The sequence below is a fragment of the Colletes latitarsis genome, chromosome 12 (genome assembly GCF_051014445.1).
Source record: "Colletes latitarsis isolate SP2378_abdomen chromosome 12, iyColLati1, whole genome shotgun sequence".
NCBI classification, from domain to species: domain Eukaryota; kingdom Metazoa; phylum Arthropoda; class Insecta; order Hymenoptera; family Colletidae; genus Colletes; species Colletes latitarsis.
This window is the reverse complement of record NC_135145.1, coordinates 17,439,395-17,456,351: the sequence shown is the minus strand read 5'-3', so window position 1 is coordinate 17,456,351 and position 16,957 is coordinate 17,439,395. Positions and strand designations below refer to the sequence as shown.

At 34.1% G+C, this 16,957-nt stretch overlaps 2 protein-coding genes across 6 annotated transcripts in view; both read left to right on the top strand.

Moving 5' to 3' along the window:
- LOC143349123 (uncharacterized) overlaps positions 1–6,575 on the top strand; it is a 73,737-nt gene extending 67,162 nt beyond the window's left edge. Inside the window, exon 7 of the mRNA XM_076780097.1 lies at positions 6,404–6,575. The gene's annotated coding sequence lies outside the window, so the exon portion shown is untranslated. The remainder of the gene's footprint in view (positions 1–6,403) is intronic.
- Lanb2 (laminin subunit gamma-1) overlaps positions 1–16,907 on the top strand; it is a 44,961-nt gene extending 28,054 nt beyond the window's left edge. For all 5 annotated transcript variants that reach the window (XM_076780086.1, XM_076780085.1, XM_076780084.1 and 2 more), the window contains 19 exons: positions 3,146–3,371; positions 3,826–4,082; positions 4,173–4,345; positions 4,407–4,539; positions 4,610–4,834; positions 4,914–5,102; positions 5,593–5,778; positions 6,033–6,235; positions 9,983–10,198; positions 10,283–10,553; positions 10,616–10,794; positions 10,874–11,004; positions 14,024–14,134; positions 14,245–14,443; positions 14,516–14,753; positions 14,831–15,006; positions 15,074–15,256; positions 15,332–15,449; positions 15,536–16,907. In XM_076780086.1, coding sequence (XP_076636201.1) covers positions 3,146–3,371; positions 3,826–4,082; positions 4,173–4,345; positions 4,407–4,539; positions 4,610–4,834; positions 4,914–5,102; positions 5,593–5,778; positions 6,033–6,235; positions 9,983–10,198; positions 10,283–10,553; positions 10,616–10,794; positions 10,874–11,004; positions 14,024–14,134; positions 14,245–14,443; positions 14,516–14,753; positions 14,831–15,006; positions 15,074–15,256; positions 15,332–15,449; positions 15,536–15,771 — 3,650 coding nt within the window. In that variant the 3' untranslated portion in view covers positions 15,772–16,907. The remainder of the gene's footprint in view (positions 1–3,145; positions 3,372–3,825; positions 4,083–4,172; positions 4,346–4,406; positions 4,540–4,609; positions 4,835–4,913; positions 5,103–5,592; positions 5,779–6,032; positions 6,236–9,982; positions 10,199–10,282; positions 10,554–10,615; positions 10,795–10,873; positions 11,005–14,023; positions 14,135–14,244; positions 14,444–14,515; positions 14,754–14,830; positions 15,007–15,073; positions 15,257–15,331; positions 15,450–15,535) is intronic.
- The last annotated feature ends 50 nt before the right edge of the window (positions 16,908–16,957 follow it).

The window sequence follows — 16,957 nt, the reverse complement described above, 5'->3', positions numbered from 1 at the left end:
GAGACTGGCAAATTTAACTGTCGCTCAGAGATTTTTAATATCCATAGCTGTATTTGGTTATCTCCATACAATTATTCTTCCATCCTAACCAAAGATATTACATTTCAATTCACCAGTATAAATTACATTTTTCCAAAAAGTAAACTGTTCCTTTATATACTTTTTAGCAAACTCGTACAGCTTCTTCCTATTTTGCAAACTTATGAATGGTTTCTTTCGAGGAACTCTACTATAATACTTCTGTTTTCTTAATACTCCCCTAATGGTTGAGTCACTTACTTTCTTATTTAAGTATTTTTCAACTTCCAATGCTCATTCATCCTTGATATTCAGTTTCTTCTCAAACCTCTCTTTTAATTTATTCACTACACAGTCCTCTTCTTTATACCGTTTTATTGTACATTGAACTGTGCTTCTACTTTGATTAATAACTTCACTAATTTCATTATAACTTTATTTTTATAACTTTGTTTTTATAGTGATACATAACTAATTCACGCTCCGCTACTGTAGTTTGTCGCATTTTAAGTCTTTTTTATTGATTTTTTTGGCAGAACAACACATATAACAATCAGAATATTGTCAAATCAGGATTCAATTATTGCTAAGTATTGTTACACATAACACAATTGGGGATTCACCGGATTTCCAGTGTTACCAACAGTGTAAGATTTTTACTGACAGCTAAGTTTCATACACAACCTCAAATTTTATTTAATTTACTGAGTACTACTAAAGGTTTTTTGATATGTATATTATGTATCAAATAAAGAAGCATTACAGTATATACCTCTATACGAGTTTCAATAATTTAGTATAATTTTCATGTTTTATTGAAAAAATATTGGCTGAACCGCTAAGTATATTTTAAGTGACAGTCATATAAAATTGAAAATTTTAAGGTGGTTTTACAATTATGTCACGCAGTAGTTTCCTCTAGTACAGTTACCGAAGAAAGTGTCCATACACTGCAACACGTTCAGTTTAAACAATAAAAACTTTGATTATAGAAGGCTAGTTAACTATAGAAGGCACACATGCAGTTAGGGAATTAACTCAGCTTCAGGTAGTATGAATTTTATTGTAACTTAAATAAAAATACAACAGACAAATCTCAAATGCCGAATGAAGTAAAAAAATCAGCGAGAAAAAAGTATTCATACAGAATCTTGTTTGTATGTGAATCAGTCATATTTATAGTAATTAATATTGTATAGGATATCCGTTATTATCAATAATCGCTTGTAATCGCATGGGCATAGATTCAATTAAATTATTTGTTACATTTCTCTCCATTTTTTGCCATTCATCTTGCAAAGCATTTGTTAAATCATTTTTATTTAAAATTTTATATTTTTGCAAACGATGTTTCAATTCTTGCCATATATGCTCAATTGGATTTATGTCTGGTGATTGCGGAGGAGTTTCCAGAATGTAAGGTATATTCTATAAAAGCCATTCTCTAATTAAATGAGTCTTGTGGATGGGAACGTTATCTTGCTGAAAATAGTAATTGTCAGAAAGACCTAATTTCCGTGCGCTGTCTTTCAAATTTGATTTTAAAATATCTAAATATTTATATTGGTCTACTATTCCATCAATGAGATGCAAGCTTCCCAGGCCATTTGCAGCCATACAGCCCCATACCATAAGGCTACTTCCACTGTGTTTGACTGTAGGTCTAATATTTTTGGGCCTTAAAGATTCTCTCTTTTTTTCTGTACACTAATTTTCGTCCATCTGAACCCCAAGTATTAAACTTGCTCTCGTCTAAGAAAATAACTTGCTTCCAAAAATCTAACGATTTATTTATGTAAATTTTTGCGAAATTAAGGCTTTTTTCTCTATTCATCTTATTGACGTAGGGGTTTTTCCTTGCTATTCGTGCGAAATACCCTGATTCTTTAAGTTTGTTTGATATCGTTTTTGGACAAATTTTGTTACCAGTTCTTGCTTCTAATTCTGCTGCGATTTTAGGTGCACTTTAAAATGGATTTTCTTTTATTTTCTTTGTAATAAATCTTTCATCCCATTCAGTTAACTTACTCGGCCTCCCAGAACGGCGCATATTTTCAATTAATCCTGTACATTTGTATTTATTAACTATATATTGTACACTAGCATGACTCCTTTTTACCATTTCACCAATCTCGCAAAGTGATTTCCCACTTTTCCATAATTCAATTACAATTTTTCTTTCCTCTATTGTAGTTTCCTTATTTTTAGCACTCATTATGATACAAACTATGATTCTTTAACAAACCACGCTAACAATTGACGAAATGCTATGAAACAAAAGAAACAGAAATAAAAGAAAGACGAGATTCTCCCAAGATTTTGAGTTTTATTGGTATATTTCGCCAATAGATATCACATATGGATACTTTTTTCTCGCTGATTTTCTTACTTCATTCAGTATTTGAGATTTGTCTGTTGTATTTTTGTAGACATACTATCTGAAAGCTGAATTAATTTCCCAACTGCATATGTGCCTTTCATAGCTAAGTAGCCTTCTATAATCAGAGTTATTATTGTTTAAATGGAATGTATTGCGGTGTATGGACACTTCTTTCGGTAACTGTAGTTTATTAAATGTGGAAGCGATATCTTTGTTTACAATTTTTAATATTATGGCACAAGAAAATAATACAAACAAACCAGAATTAAGTTTCACAAGCTTGCGATTTCAGTAGTCTGTGATTAGGAACTTCGCTAATTACTTAAAAATAAAACAGATTGTAGGTTCATTGTAAAATATATAAGTAAAAAGAATGCTACTACGAAAAGGCTGTTATTCGAACTTCGTTCTTTGTTGGATTTGTTTATACGTTTTCAAAAATTCTGAATATTCCATATTTCTATGCGTATAAATAACTGTGCTATACAAACAGTAGAGTTAGAATAATGTTTATATGCAAATGCAATTTCTTACTATAACTAAAACAATGTAATTAAATCAGAAAACATTTATTTACAATATTAGTTAGTTGACAGTCTGATAGTAGTTCATAAATCAATTATTTAATAACAACAATGTCAGAGCTCAAATCTAGGTGGTCGAATAATCAAATTGGCGCTCTTTTTTCTTTACGATAAAAAGATAATTACAATGACGAAGAATAATACTGATTAACTAACATTTCAGGTTCTAGAAGCTTACAATGTAACAGCGAAGGAAAATGCCAATGTAAACCTGGTATTACGGGTGACAAATGTGACCATTGTGCAACAAATTACTATAACTTTGGCTCATATGGTTGTACTTCCTGTGAATGTGACGTAGCTGGCTCTCTGGCAAATACACAGAGCTGTAATCCTGTCAGTGGCACTTGCATCTGTAAAGAGAACGTTGAAGGAAAGCGTTGTCGAGTGTTAGTACAACTTATTGAATTAAAATTTCAGTAGTCGATTAGATTCTCCATTATCTGAACTAAATAATAGGGAGGCATGATTGTTCTGATAAACGAATATTTAAATAATAGAGTATTTAATTTTAAATTAATTGTATATTAATAATGAAATTGATCAAATAAGAAGTACCATAATAAATTAATATGGTCAGAGTCAACTGTCCCCATTACAGAAAAATATTTCAATAATAATTTCAATAGTAATTTTTATTTTGTTGTCATATAAATATTCAATAATATCTTAAAGATAATAAAGTGCTCAGATAGTAGTGTACTCTAATAATGAAGATTCAAAGTAGTTCTAATGTGGTATACCGTAGAAATAAGGAAACAAATGACACTAAATTAGCTACTTAATTTATCCGATAAATTACACGTAATTCGAGTTAATTCACTTACACTGTTCTGATGATAGATGTCGACCAGGATATTTCAATCTTGCATTGGACAATGAGTTCGGTTGTACGCCATGCTTCTGTTACGGCCACTCTTCAGTGTGCAGACCAGCAACCGGATATTCTAAACTTGTAATCGAAAGCATGTTCGTGAGAGCAGCTGAACGATGGACAGCTACTGTAGCTGGTAACTCAATACCGCTTCATTATGATCCCCTTACTCAAACAGTATCAGCCACGGCACTGGACCGAGACAACGTCTATTTCGTTGCACCTGGTAAATATATAAACATTCAGTAAACAAGTTTACGTGCTTTTCTTATGCAATTTTTAATCAAAATTATAATGAAAAATTGATTATGTGCAGATAGATTCCTTGGTGATCAACGAGCCTCGTATAATCAAGATTTGTCATTCACGTTAAGAATCGGAGAGGTTGGTCCAGCGCCCACTGCCCGTGATATAATACTCGAAGGAGGAAATGGTGAACAAATCACGCAACCGATCTTCGGGCAAAATAATCGTTTGCCTACTGTAACAGTAAGTAAAACGACAAAGCAACGAAGCGCGTTAGTTCTAAATTGATCGTGAATCGTTACAGCCGCAAGAATATCATTTTAAACTGCACGAGCACCCTAACTATGGATGGGAACCACGTCTATCCTCCCGAGCTTTCATGTCCATCTTATCAAATTTAACAGCTATAAAAATTCGTGGGACCTATACGCATCAAGGTAGATCGATTACAATCTTTAAAACGTATGTTTATGCTAATAAAGTTTCTAATACACTTTGCTTTTACAGGTAGGGGATTCTTGGACGATGTTAAGCTGGAGACTGCTCATCGTGGAGCTGCTGGTGAATCCGCTGATTGGATAGAACACTGTCAATGTCCCCATGGTTACGTGGGACAATTTTGTGAATCTTGCGCGCCTGGATTCCACCACGACCCACCGAACGGTGGTCCTTTTGCCCTCTGTGTTCCTTGTAATTGCAATAGCCATGCTGATATTTGCGAAGCCGAAACTGGTAATTATTTAAAATAGAATTCATCCTTCCAAAATGTATTTTTACATTTACTTAAGCCCTTGAATTTAATTTATTTCAGGTCAATGTATTTGTCAACATAATACAGCTGGTAGTAATTGTGAATTGTGTAAACGTGGATATTATGGTCACCCATTGAAGGGAACACCTAACGATTGTAATCCCTGCCCTTGTCCTGACAATGGACCTTGCATATTGCTTGGCAATAAACCAGACCCAATTTGCTCCGAATGCCCGTCGGGTAGAACAGGTAATGACTGAGCGTTTAAAACAGTGGTTTTTGAAGTAGTGGACCTGACATTTATTAGAGGGGGAGGGATACAATCCAAGAGGGATGCAAAAGGATATTTTCAATATTAAAAAAACGTGATTCATGCGGTGCATAGCTATAGCACCATCCAATTTCTTTAATGTTTTGGACTTCTGAATTGCAATGCAAGAAAATTGACTACATGAGTGTAAAAAGTCTGATAAATAAATTCAGTTTAAGCTTCTACAATTAATTTTCTTGCATTCCAACTCAAAAGTCCAGTACAGTATAAATGCATTGATTATTTGAATTAACAATTGTAGGAGTATATTTTCTTTATTTTATTTGGCATATACAAGTGGATGGAAAGTAATTAGTGCGAGGATTTTAAAAGTAACTTGGTCTACAAGATTTGGAAACCCTTGTTTTAGTATATGTATTTAATATTCTTAATTAATAATGAGCAATCTGGTATTATCGTTATCTTCAGGACCTAGATGTGAAACATGTTCCGATGGATATTATGGAAATCCCGAGAAAGGTGTTGCTTGTCGATCTTGCGACTGTAACAATAACATTGACTTGAATGCTGTTCGAAACTGCGATCATGAAACCGGCGAATGTCTAAAGTGCGTGAACAACACAGCTGGTTTTCATTGCGAGGAATGCCTTGCAGGTACACAATATATAAATTGACGCATAAGTTTCCAAATATTTGCAAATTGGTTTTCATCCAACTGACATCGATCAAATGATTAATGGTATTCACAACTTATGGTAATTGTCATGGTTGAAAGATACAATACTGCGGGTACAGCTTTCAATATTGTTGTGTTATTACATCTAAAATTATATTTTTTTGCTTAATTCAACATTTTCTAACGTAAGAATAACGTAGATTTCTTCATAAATAATAATATTTGTTCTTAGGGTACTATGGAGACGCTCTGTCCGATCGTAAAGAAGATGGATGCAAGTTGTGTCAATGTTATCCACCGGGTACCATTGAACTTGACGATGGCAGAGTAGCGCCTTGTGAGCAATTGACAGGTCATTGCAGGTGCAAGCCTCATGTAATCGGTCGCAACTGCGATAAATGCGAAGAAGGATATTATCATATACTGAGCGGAGAGGTATTTCAAATTTTTTATGTAATAAGTATTTCTTATTTAAAATATATGATAATAACGTATATACACATTTATACATTGTGTCTCGCGGACTCTGTCCACTTAAATATCTTGATTATTTCAAACAATGCAAGAAAATGTTATTTACAGAAGTTGTAGGGTTTAACAAAGTATCGTCCTTTCACGAGAAGAAGGCACAGCGTGTTTACATCCCCATTCTTGCTGCAGTCCGCTGATTGGCTGTCACCGATCTTCGTCACCGTTTTCGACCAATACCTGTGAGTCAGCAGACTGCAACAGAAGTGGGGATGTAAATACGCTGTGCCTTCTTTTCGTGGAAGGACGATACACAATATGGTATTGTGGCGTCGCCTCCCATGCTCGCCACCAGAGGGATCGCGCTCTCACAAACGCTCGACCAACCCCTCAGTTGCTATATATACGGTGTTCGGCCACCCCTAGGAAAAATTTTAATGGGGAATTTTAGAGGTCAAAATAAGACGAAAATCAAGAATACCAATTTGTTGATGGAGGCTTCCTTAAAAAGTTATTAATGTTAATGTTTAAAGTTCCGCCCGTTCTAAATTTTTTTCTCGAAAATTCGCAAGATTTTGGGGATATGTCTATTCACCAAAAATGATTGTAATTGACCCCCGCAACCGAAAATAATTTTTCCAAAACGATTTCAAATTTTTTTAGTCCGACGAAAAATTTCACATCTCGAATTTTTTTCTAGAAAGTGGGTAGGATTTTGGGATTATGTCTATTTACCAAAAATGATTGTAATTGAGCCTCGCAACCGAAAATAATTTTTCCAGAACGATTTGAAATTTTTTTTTTCGTCGAAAAATTTAGGCACCTAATTAGATTTTCAGTAATGAATTTTTTTTCTCGAAAACGGTTAGAATTTCGACGGTATGTCTACTGAACAAAAATGATTGTAATTAACCCGTGCAACCGAAAATAATTTTTTTAGAACGATTTGAAATTTTTTAATTTTGTTGAAAAATTTCAGCACTTACCCTAATTTTTTTCTCGAAAGTGAGTAGGATTTCGAGGGTATGTCTATTTACCAAAAATGATCGTAATTACCCCTCGCAATTGAAAATAATTTTTCCAGAACGATTTGAAATTTTTTAATATAATTGTTAATAACTATTTAACGAAGCCTCAGTCAAGAAATTGGTATTCTTGATTTTCGTCTTATTTTGGCCTCTAGAATCTTCCATTAAAATTTTTCCCAGGGGTGGCCGAACACCCTGTATACAATTCTCGACCAACTTCCCGATGTCCGTGAACAAGAACCATTGGTTCTAATTCTGCTAGGCCTCCAAAAGGCCTTTGACACGGTCTGGTACAATGGCCTCCTCTTCAAACTCCACCACATCAATCTATGCACCCACTTAATCAAAATAGTACAAAACTACCTCACAGACAGACACATAATAGTTTCCTATAACGGCTCCCTCTCCACCCCCAGACTCCTATACACCGGGGTACCACAGGGATCAGTCCTAGGGCCCATCCTATTCTCAACATCTACATCAACGACATATCCAAATGCTCCAACACCAAACTTGCCCTCTACGCAGATGACAACCATCTACTCCTCCTCCTGGCAACTTAAACAAGCAATCAAACACACTCAAAATCACCTTGACCATATCCTCCGATTCACCTTCACATGGAAACTAATATTAAACCCGACCAAAACCGAAGCAATAGTATTCACTCCAAAAAAACTGAATAATCCAGATAAGCTCATAATAAACAATCACCCCATGAACTGGTCCACTAAAGTTAAATACCTAGGTATATGGTTTGACAACAAGCTAAAATGGCACCACAACTCCAACAAAAAAACTGAATAATCCCGATAAGCTCATAATAAACAATCACCCCATCAACTGGTCCACTAAAGTTAAATACCTAGGTATATGGTTTGACAACAAGCTAAAATGACACCACAACTCCAAAGATAGAGCCTGCAAAGGCATAGGAATCCTCCGTACTCTCTACTCACTCCTAACACGTAACAGCACACTTCCTATCAACTTAAAAATCCGACTTTACAAAACCTGTGTCCAACCCATCCTAACATACGGTGCACCTGTATGGTGCACCGCAGCAAAATCACACATAAACACACTCCAAAAAATACAAAACAAATACCTCAGGATCATACTCAACAAATCCCAATCCTACCCCACAGCACTACTCCACATAGAAATGAAAATAGAACTCCTGCATGACCACATAAAGCCCTAGGCAACTATAAACCCACCGAATATCCACTGAAAATCCGTATGAAAACCCCCAAACTCATCGTAAACAGCTAACACCCGGTATCCACTGTCGCATGACATACCAATGCAAACGAGATTTTTGAAACTTTTCTCTTGATCTAAAACACAAAATTAACACAATAAAACTACCCTACCTAAAAATCATACAGACTCTAATCATACACTTTAAGTGCAGGTTATATTCAAGAAATTATTTTAATTGAATATCTTGAATTATTTATTCAAGAAAAAAAGGACAAAAAAAAAACTTCCCGATGTCCTAGTCGTCTAAGACAGGACCTGCTAAAAAGACACGCCCTGCCTTTCTTCGCCCCCTCTTTTCTTTTTTTGTCCACCTACAAAATTCTCCAAGATCCTACCCACAACAAAGCAGCGCCACAGTATAAATGGTATTCTTGCAAGTGGAGACGTAGAGAAGATATAGAGGTAAATTTTGTTTGTTGTTTTCCATTTCGACAGATTGGCTTATTCTGAATATGAAAGTACTAAAGTACGTTTGTCCTAAAACTTACCGTTTCTGAAATGTTTGACTATTAAAATTTCGGCTATTTGCAGCAATGTAACGTTATATCGTTGAACTGCTACACGTCTTATTGTTGAATCGTCTATTGTAGCATATGCTGCTTAGTTCGTTGTTTCGAAGCTTTCACAGTACATCTCTATACAGAATATTTTTCAATGCTCCTCTCAAGAAAATACCCAGGAGTGTTAAACCTGGACTTCGTGCTGGCCAAGAAATAATGCCTCTGAGTTCTATTCATTGATTTGGGAATACTGTATTAAGTGTACTTCTTATCCTTCATACATAGTGCGTTGGATATCCATTGTGCCGATACCACATTATCTGACAAATGCTTAATGGTACATTGTCTAATACATTGCCTCTGAGTTCTATCCATTGATTTGGGAATACTGTATTAAGTGTACCATCCTTCATACATAATGTGTTGGATATCCATTGTGCAGATACCACATTATCTGACGTATGCTTAATGGTACATTGTCTAATACGTTGCCTCTGAGTTCTATCCATTGATTTAGGAATACTGTATTAAGTGTACTTCTCATTCTTCATACATAATGTGTTGGATATCCATTGTGTCGATACCACATCATCTGACGAATGCTTAATGGTACGTTGTCTAATAAAAACGTATCATATTTTTGATTAATAAAAGTGCCTATGATTCCACGCCACACATTAATTGACCAGTGTCTTTAATGATTAATTTAAATATACTCTAAATACACCAATCAGTACATCTTTTCTACAATTCCACTTGCAAGAATACTATTTGTACCGTATTATGTACTTTTTTAAATCCCACAACTTCTGTAAGTAACATTTTCTCGCATTATTTGAAGTAATCAAGATATTTAAGTGGACAGAGTTTGTGAAACACACTATGTATATGTATATGTATATATATATATATGTATTTAGGGATGTGCACCTTGTAATTGTGATCCTGAAGGATCCTACAATCGTACTTGCAACCCTATTAACGGCCAATGCGAATGTAGACCTGGTGTTACTGGTCAACATTGCGATGCATGTCTTCCTTATCAATATGGATTCAGCAGAGAAGGTTGCAAACCTTGCGAGTGTGACAATATTGGTTCTCAAGATCTGCAGTGTGACACTAGTGGTCAGTGCCCGGTAAGTTTGAAAAATATTTTAATCCAAACATATGCAGTGATTTTTAGAGACTAATCTGTATAATTATTACAATACGATTACTAGTGTCTCACGAACGTGGAAGGAAGACGTTGCGATCGTTGCAAGGAAAACAAGCATAACAGGCAAAACGGATGCGTAAATTGTCCGGATTGTTACAATCTTGTTCAAGATGCAGTCGATAATCATAGAGAACGTTTAGCTGAACTAGAAAACACACTCAAAAAAATTAATAGCAGTCCGACCGTCATAAAAGACTCCGACTTTGAAAAAGAACTGAAGAACGTACACGATAGAGTGAAGAATCTTTTAATGATTGCGAAACAAGGATCTGGGAGTAAGTGTAATAGCTCGATCGTTCGCTTTATTTTAACGAAATTACAAATAAAAATATTCCAGATGAAAATAAAACTTTGGTGGAGCAACTCGATGAACTACATGATCAGTTGAATGAAATTGGGCAGATTTCGCAAACGGTGGATTTAACTATTTCTGATGCAAACGATACTACTGCTGAAGGTTTGACAAATATCGAGGAAGCAGAAAGAGTGCTCGACAAAATACACGCTCAGCTAACTGTAAGAATAATATTCGCGCAGCTTTTAATGAAATTCACAAAAACGAGAATAAGTTTAAATTTAATTTATCAAACGCTAGGAAGCAGAGGATTATTTGGCCACGGATGGGGCGTCTGCATTATTTGAAGCGAAAGAGCTCGCGGAACAAGTTGGTCAACAAAACAAACAGATGACTGCGACTGCGCAAGAAGCACGTGTATTGGCTGACTTGTAAGTAGTACATAACTACACATTAGAGTGGACCTTAGTTATACTTGACAAAAACTTTTTCTCGTGATTTTTTTTTTGAACACCCCCTGGAATTGTGACACTAGACGAGAAAATAAACTATGCAAAATCTGAAATTGATCAGACAACAGGAAGACGTGGTGTATCGAAGTTAAAAATTTGTTATTTTTGTAACCCGTTTTTCTCTATCATACATTTTAGTATCTCTTTGAATTCGTCTTTTTACACTTTATAAGAATATAGAAACAAAAAGTAGAATTTTTTGTTTTTTATAAGTCACGATTCTAAAATTTCAGAAATTTATTGCGGGGAGAAAAACATACTTTTTGTGTTATATTTACTTCATTAAATAGGACAAATTTTATCTATAACATTTTTTTATATGTGTATAAATAACGAAGATATTTATACCAGGAATTAATAGCGAATTTGTTCGTCAAAAGAGAGTTATTAACTCAATAAATTATTGAATTGTCACTTAAAATTTTAGAAACAGAAAAACAGTCGCGAGACTATTACAGGAAGTTTTTGGAATTAGTAATTATTTTTCTGGGTGGGATGCTACGAAGAAATGTATCCTTCGAATACTGTTTTGCATACGTTTCCATAAACTATTTTGTATTCATGAATTAATTGTAATATTAAATAATTAAGAAACTATAATCTTGATATACAGTGAGCGTCAATATAAAGTTAATACTTGAAATTTTCAACTTCTGTTTGAAATAATTTAAAAAGTATGAAAGAAAACAGGAAAAAGGTGTATGGTATTGAAAGCTCAATTTGTCTTCTCTAAAAAACATATATTTTTTTTTTAGTAATGATTTTACAATAAGCAAACATATAATGCAAAGAACAAAAAAAAGTTCCTTTTCCTTGAGTCAATATAAAGTTAACAGCCCTGCTTTTATGTACATAGTTAAACTATTGCAACAATTTTTGGTTATGTTGGCATCACTGTTTAGTAATATGATCTTGGGAAATCCCCGTGTTTCGTTTCTATGGCAAAACAACAGAAGGAGATACTATTTTTGTAATCTCGAAATGAGTAAACAAACAACTGTTGAAGAGAAATGCATATAAATAGACAGTCCTTAAGAGAAATTGCTAAAGTTGTGCAAAGAAACCATGTGACTTGATTATTAAGTAATATTGATCATAAACAGCGACCAAAAAAAACTCAATGAGAGCGATGTGAGACAAATTTGCAGAAAAGTAAAACAAAATCCTTTTTCGAATGCTGTAAAAATAGCGGAAGAACTGAGTAATTTAAAGAAAGAAACGGCTAGTGCAAGTACAATTCGTAGAACACTGAATAGAGCAGGGAAGAAGATTATTTGGAAGAATTTTGAGGATGAAGCCAATGATTTCTGAAGTGAATCGGAAGAAACGGTTACAGTGTTCTAAAGACCACCTCAAATATAATGAATCTTTCTGGAATGATGTTCTCTTCACTGATGAGAGCAAATTCGAAATTTATCAAGTCAAAAAACCACCGAAAGTATGGAGAAGTAAAATAGTGTTTTGAAGTAACAGAACTTAGTTCATACAGTCAAACATGGAGGGGGATCTGTGATGGTCTGGGGATGTATGACTGCTTCCGGGGTTGGAAATCTCATGTTCATTGAAGATACAATGAAAAAGGATTACGTTGAAATATTGCGGAGAAATTTGGAGCCTTCCGTTACGAAATTGAATTTATTAAGAACATGGACATTTCAAAGTGACAATGATCCGAAGTATACATCACGCATGGCAAAGGAATGGCTTCTTCACAGGACATCAAAACAATTAAAACATCCTCCGCAATCCCCAGACCTTAGTATATAGAAAATCTATGGGATTACCTGGATCGAAAAATATGAAAAAGAGAGATAACGTTGAAAGAAACTCTTAAGAAAGTCATTTTAGAAGAATGGAATCAAATTCCAGCAAATTATACATCTTCATTGGTCAAATCTATGAAAAATAGATTGACCGAAGTTGTAAAAAATAGCGGTTGTTCAACAAAATATTAATTTCACAAAAAAAAAAGATGTTAACTTTATATTGACTCAAGGAAAAGGGACATTTTTGTTCTTTACATTATATGTTTGCTTATTGTTAAATTATCACTAAAAAAAATATGTTTTTTATAGAAGACAAATTGAGATTTCAATACCATACACTTTTTTTCTCAGTTTCTTTCATACCTTTTAAATTATTTTAAAGAAAAATTGAAAATTTCAAGTGTTAACTTTATTGATACTCACTGCATGTTACCTGGCAAGATTTGCGTGGCACGTGGTCGTGGTATATTAAATAAACACTATACTTTATTAATACTGAACACTAAACTTATAATTTTAAATGCACATGTAAATATGTTACCAACGTAATTTTAATTCTTTAACCAAGGAATTTGTCCATTTTACACGACGGTTCGCGATAGAACATTTCAGAAAAAGAAAAAATGGACGCATACATGATGATTCCCCCGTATTTATACATGTCTCGTCCAGACAGGGGTACCAACTACTGAACATGCAACTAGGGTAGCGAATGCGGTGATTTTTATTCCAACAATATACACCTAAATTATTTCACTAAAAAGTAGTATTTATTTTACGAAAATATGAAGTCGAAGACGTAAAAACGGAATCACTTAAATACCTTCGTTATTTATAAACATATAAAAAAATGTTATAAGTAAAACCTACACTATTTAACAAAGTAAATATAATGTGAAAAAGTATATTTTTTTCCACAATAAATTTCTCAACTTTTAGAATCACGACTTGTAAAAAACAAGAAGTTCTAAATTTTGTTTCCATATCTTTATAAAGTGTAAAAAGACGAATTCAAAGAAGTACTAAAATGTATGATAGCAATACATTTTAATGGAGAAGAACGGGTTATAAAAGTAAAAACTTTTTCTAACTGAGAAATATGTTACAAATTTGTCCCCTATAAATAAATCGAATTAAATTTTGTCATGATATATATTGAATCTTTTTTACAGAAACGTTAACGAAGCTAAAAAGATTCATGCACTGGCAGAGCAAGCTCGGAGTACAACGATAGAAGCGTATAATCTTGCAAAGACAGCTATAGCAAAAAGCACCAATCTGACGTATGTATGCTGGTGTTTTACGAATGACCTAAGCTTTGATGATTTCCAAAAAGTCGAATATAATTATCGTAGTAAATAGTGCATCTTTAGAAAATATATTTTGTTTTTAGCGAAGATATAAGAGGTTTGAAGAACAAATTGGAGCTGTTAGAGCGTAGTATGAACGAAGTGAAAAATCTTACCAGTATAGCAGCTACTAAATCATCCGCTGTTTCGAAGGAAGCAATAGACTCATTGATTCTCGATTTAACACTTCCGCCTGTTGACATTCAGCAATTACAAAGTCAAGTTAAAGAGGTTAACAATGAGGTAATTTTCGAATTAAGATAAACCATATTTGTATCGATGCAAAGCTGAATGTTAACAAAATGATCATTGCAGGGATTGCGGTTAAAAGAAGAGGCACAACTGTTGATAGATCGGCATGAAAGTCTTATAACCGAGATGGCAGAGAAGATAAAGAAAAGCGAAGAACTGCTGGATGGGGCACAGGTTCAGCAAGCAGCTACTGCCGATCTTTTGGCAGAATTAGACAGAGCGAATGAAAAAGCAAACGATGCTGTGAAACGAGGTGACCAAACTTTGAAGGAAGCTCAAGAAACATTGAAAAAATTAGGCGGTGATTATTATTTTAATTACTATCAAAACACAATTAATATTTGTATGAGGAAAGAAAAACATAATGTAACTTCGTAGAGTTCGATGCTGAAGTGAAACGTGAACGCATCAAAGCTCAAGATGCCTTGAAAGGTATAAACGACATCTCGATGATGATTGCGGATGCGAGACGGCAAGCTATGCAAGCGGAAGAAGTACTAATCGGGTCAGAAAATAACGCCAAAAATGCTCGTAAAATAGCGCAAAATGCTCAGGTACGTTAATTTTGTTCGTCGACGAAACAGAATCTTTCATTTATTAAACGAAGAACAATGTTTTTAGACGTATGCAGAGGAAGCTAGTGCGAAAGCAAACGTTATTAGAACAGAAGCAAATAAGACTAAGGTAGAAGCACTTCGCGTAGGAAACGAGGCAGAAAAATTACATCTGAGGGTCGACACTACGGACTCTATGATGACAAAGTACGAAATTCAAATTGACCAGGACACGAATATCGCGACAGAAGTAAGATATCGGTCACGTGCAATAAAATTGATATTATAATTAAATAATATCTGGCACGTTATTAATATTTTTTAGGCAAATCATAAAATTGGCCAAACGAAAATCAACGTAACTCTGGCGACGCAACAAGTGGACAAAGCGTTAGCCGAAGTGGCCGAAATAATAAAAGAGCTCGACAATCTGCCGAAAATAAGTACATCAATTTCTTCTTACCGATTTGTTTAGTTAAATTACTATTAAATCGACGTAACTAAGAGATCTAAATCTTTTCCAACTTAGATGAGACGGACTTGAACGATCTGGAAGAACGTCTGGTCGCGGCTGAAAAGGAGATCGCGGTTGCAAATCTAGATCAGAGGATTCGTGCATTGACAGATGCGAAGAATTTGCAAACACAGTGGGTAAAGAATTACGAAGACGAGATTAGTAGATTAAGAATAGAAGTTGGAAATATCGGTGACATAAGGAAAGTGTTGCCTGTCGAATGTCACAAGCGTGTACGATTGGAACCGTAAATATTAGTATGTTGTAAACTATATGATATTTAAAAGTGCGATCGTTCCATTCTGTTTTTCATATCACTAGAAGTGCCTTACGTGCATATAAAAAATAATGTGGATCAAGGAAGATAATGATACTTGATGAATATATTTTGAATCGATCTAATTTCTTTATAAAACCAATATGGAACGCTGTACATTATAGTTATATATTAAAAAATAGTGAATATTTTCATTCGAATAACAAAATTATAATAAAATTTACTTTTCACTTTAGCGAATCGTCAGGTAAACAGAATAATATTCTTTTTGCATTTATACTTGCGTTATATTATTTAACGAATCATTTTAAAACTGCTTTTACATTTATTTTTTAACGATTAATTTCATGCGTGTACACGATACGAGTGATTGCAATAACGAACACTATACCAAAGATTTTATATAATAGAAATATTTTTCCTCTGCTGTCATTACTAGGTCATTTGCGTTGTTCAATTTTTCTAACATCTTTGTAACACGATTTCTTTATACTTGCGTGCAAAACGTGTATATAGTATCTATATACATTCGTTTTATTGTAACTGCCATGTCTTTTTAAGTCTTTTTTTTTTTTAAGTTCTATGAGAGCTTCCAGAGTTCCTCCAACGAAAAGGCAAGTGTTTTAATTTCCAAATGTACAAAATTGAATGTATTACATTGCGTGACTTATTTATATGGTTGTAAGGGCAGAATAATGCATTACATTTACATTCAAAAAGAAAAGAAACATTTGAGTAATCTAAAGGAGAGCAATAGAAGCCTAAATATATTTTACAATATATATCATCATACAACTCTTTTTATGTATAATACTTTTATAAAAATATTGTTGTCTTATATGAATAAAAAAATTAACAATCATCGAATAATCTGTGATTGCTATGCGTTAATATATCATTAATTAAATCCTGCGAAAGTGTAAAATGAAGTAACGTCCTTCCACGAGGAGAAGTCACAGCGTGTTTACATCCCCACTCCTGTCGCAGTCCGCTGATTGGCTGTCACCGATCTTCGTTTTCAACCAATAGCTGTGAGTCAGCGAACTGCAACAGGAGTGGGGATGTAAACACGCAGTGCCTTCTTCTCGTGGAAGGACGATAGACGAGTAATAATGTTTCTCCTTTTCCCCCACACATTATTTGACATTAGAGTCGACGCA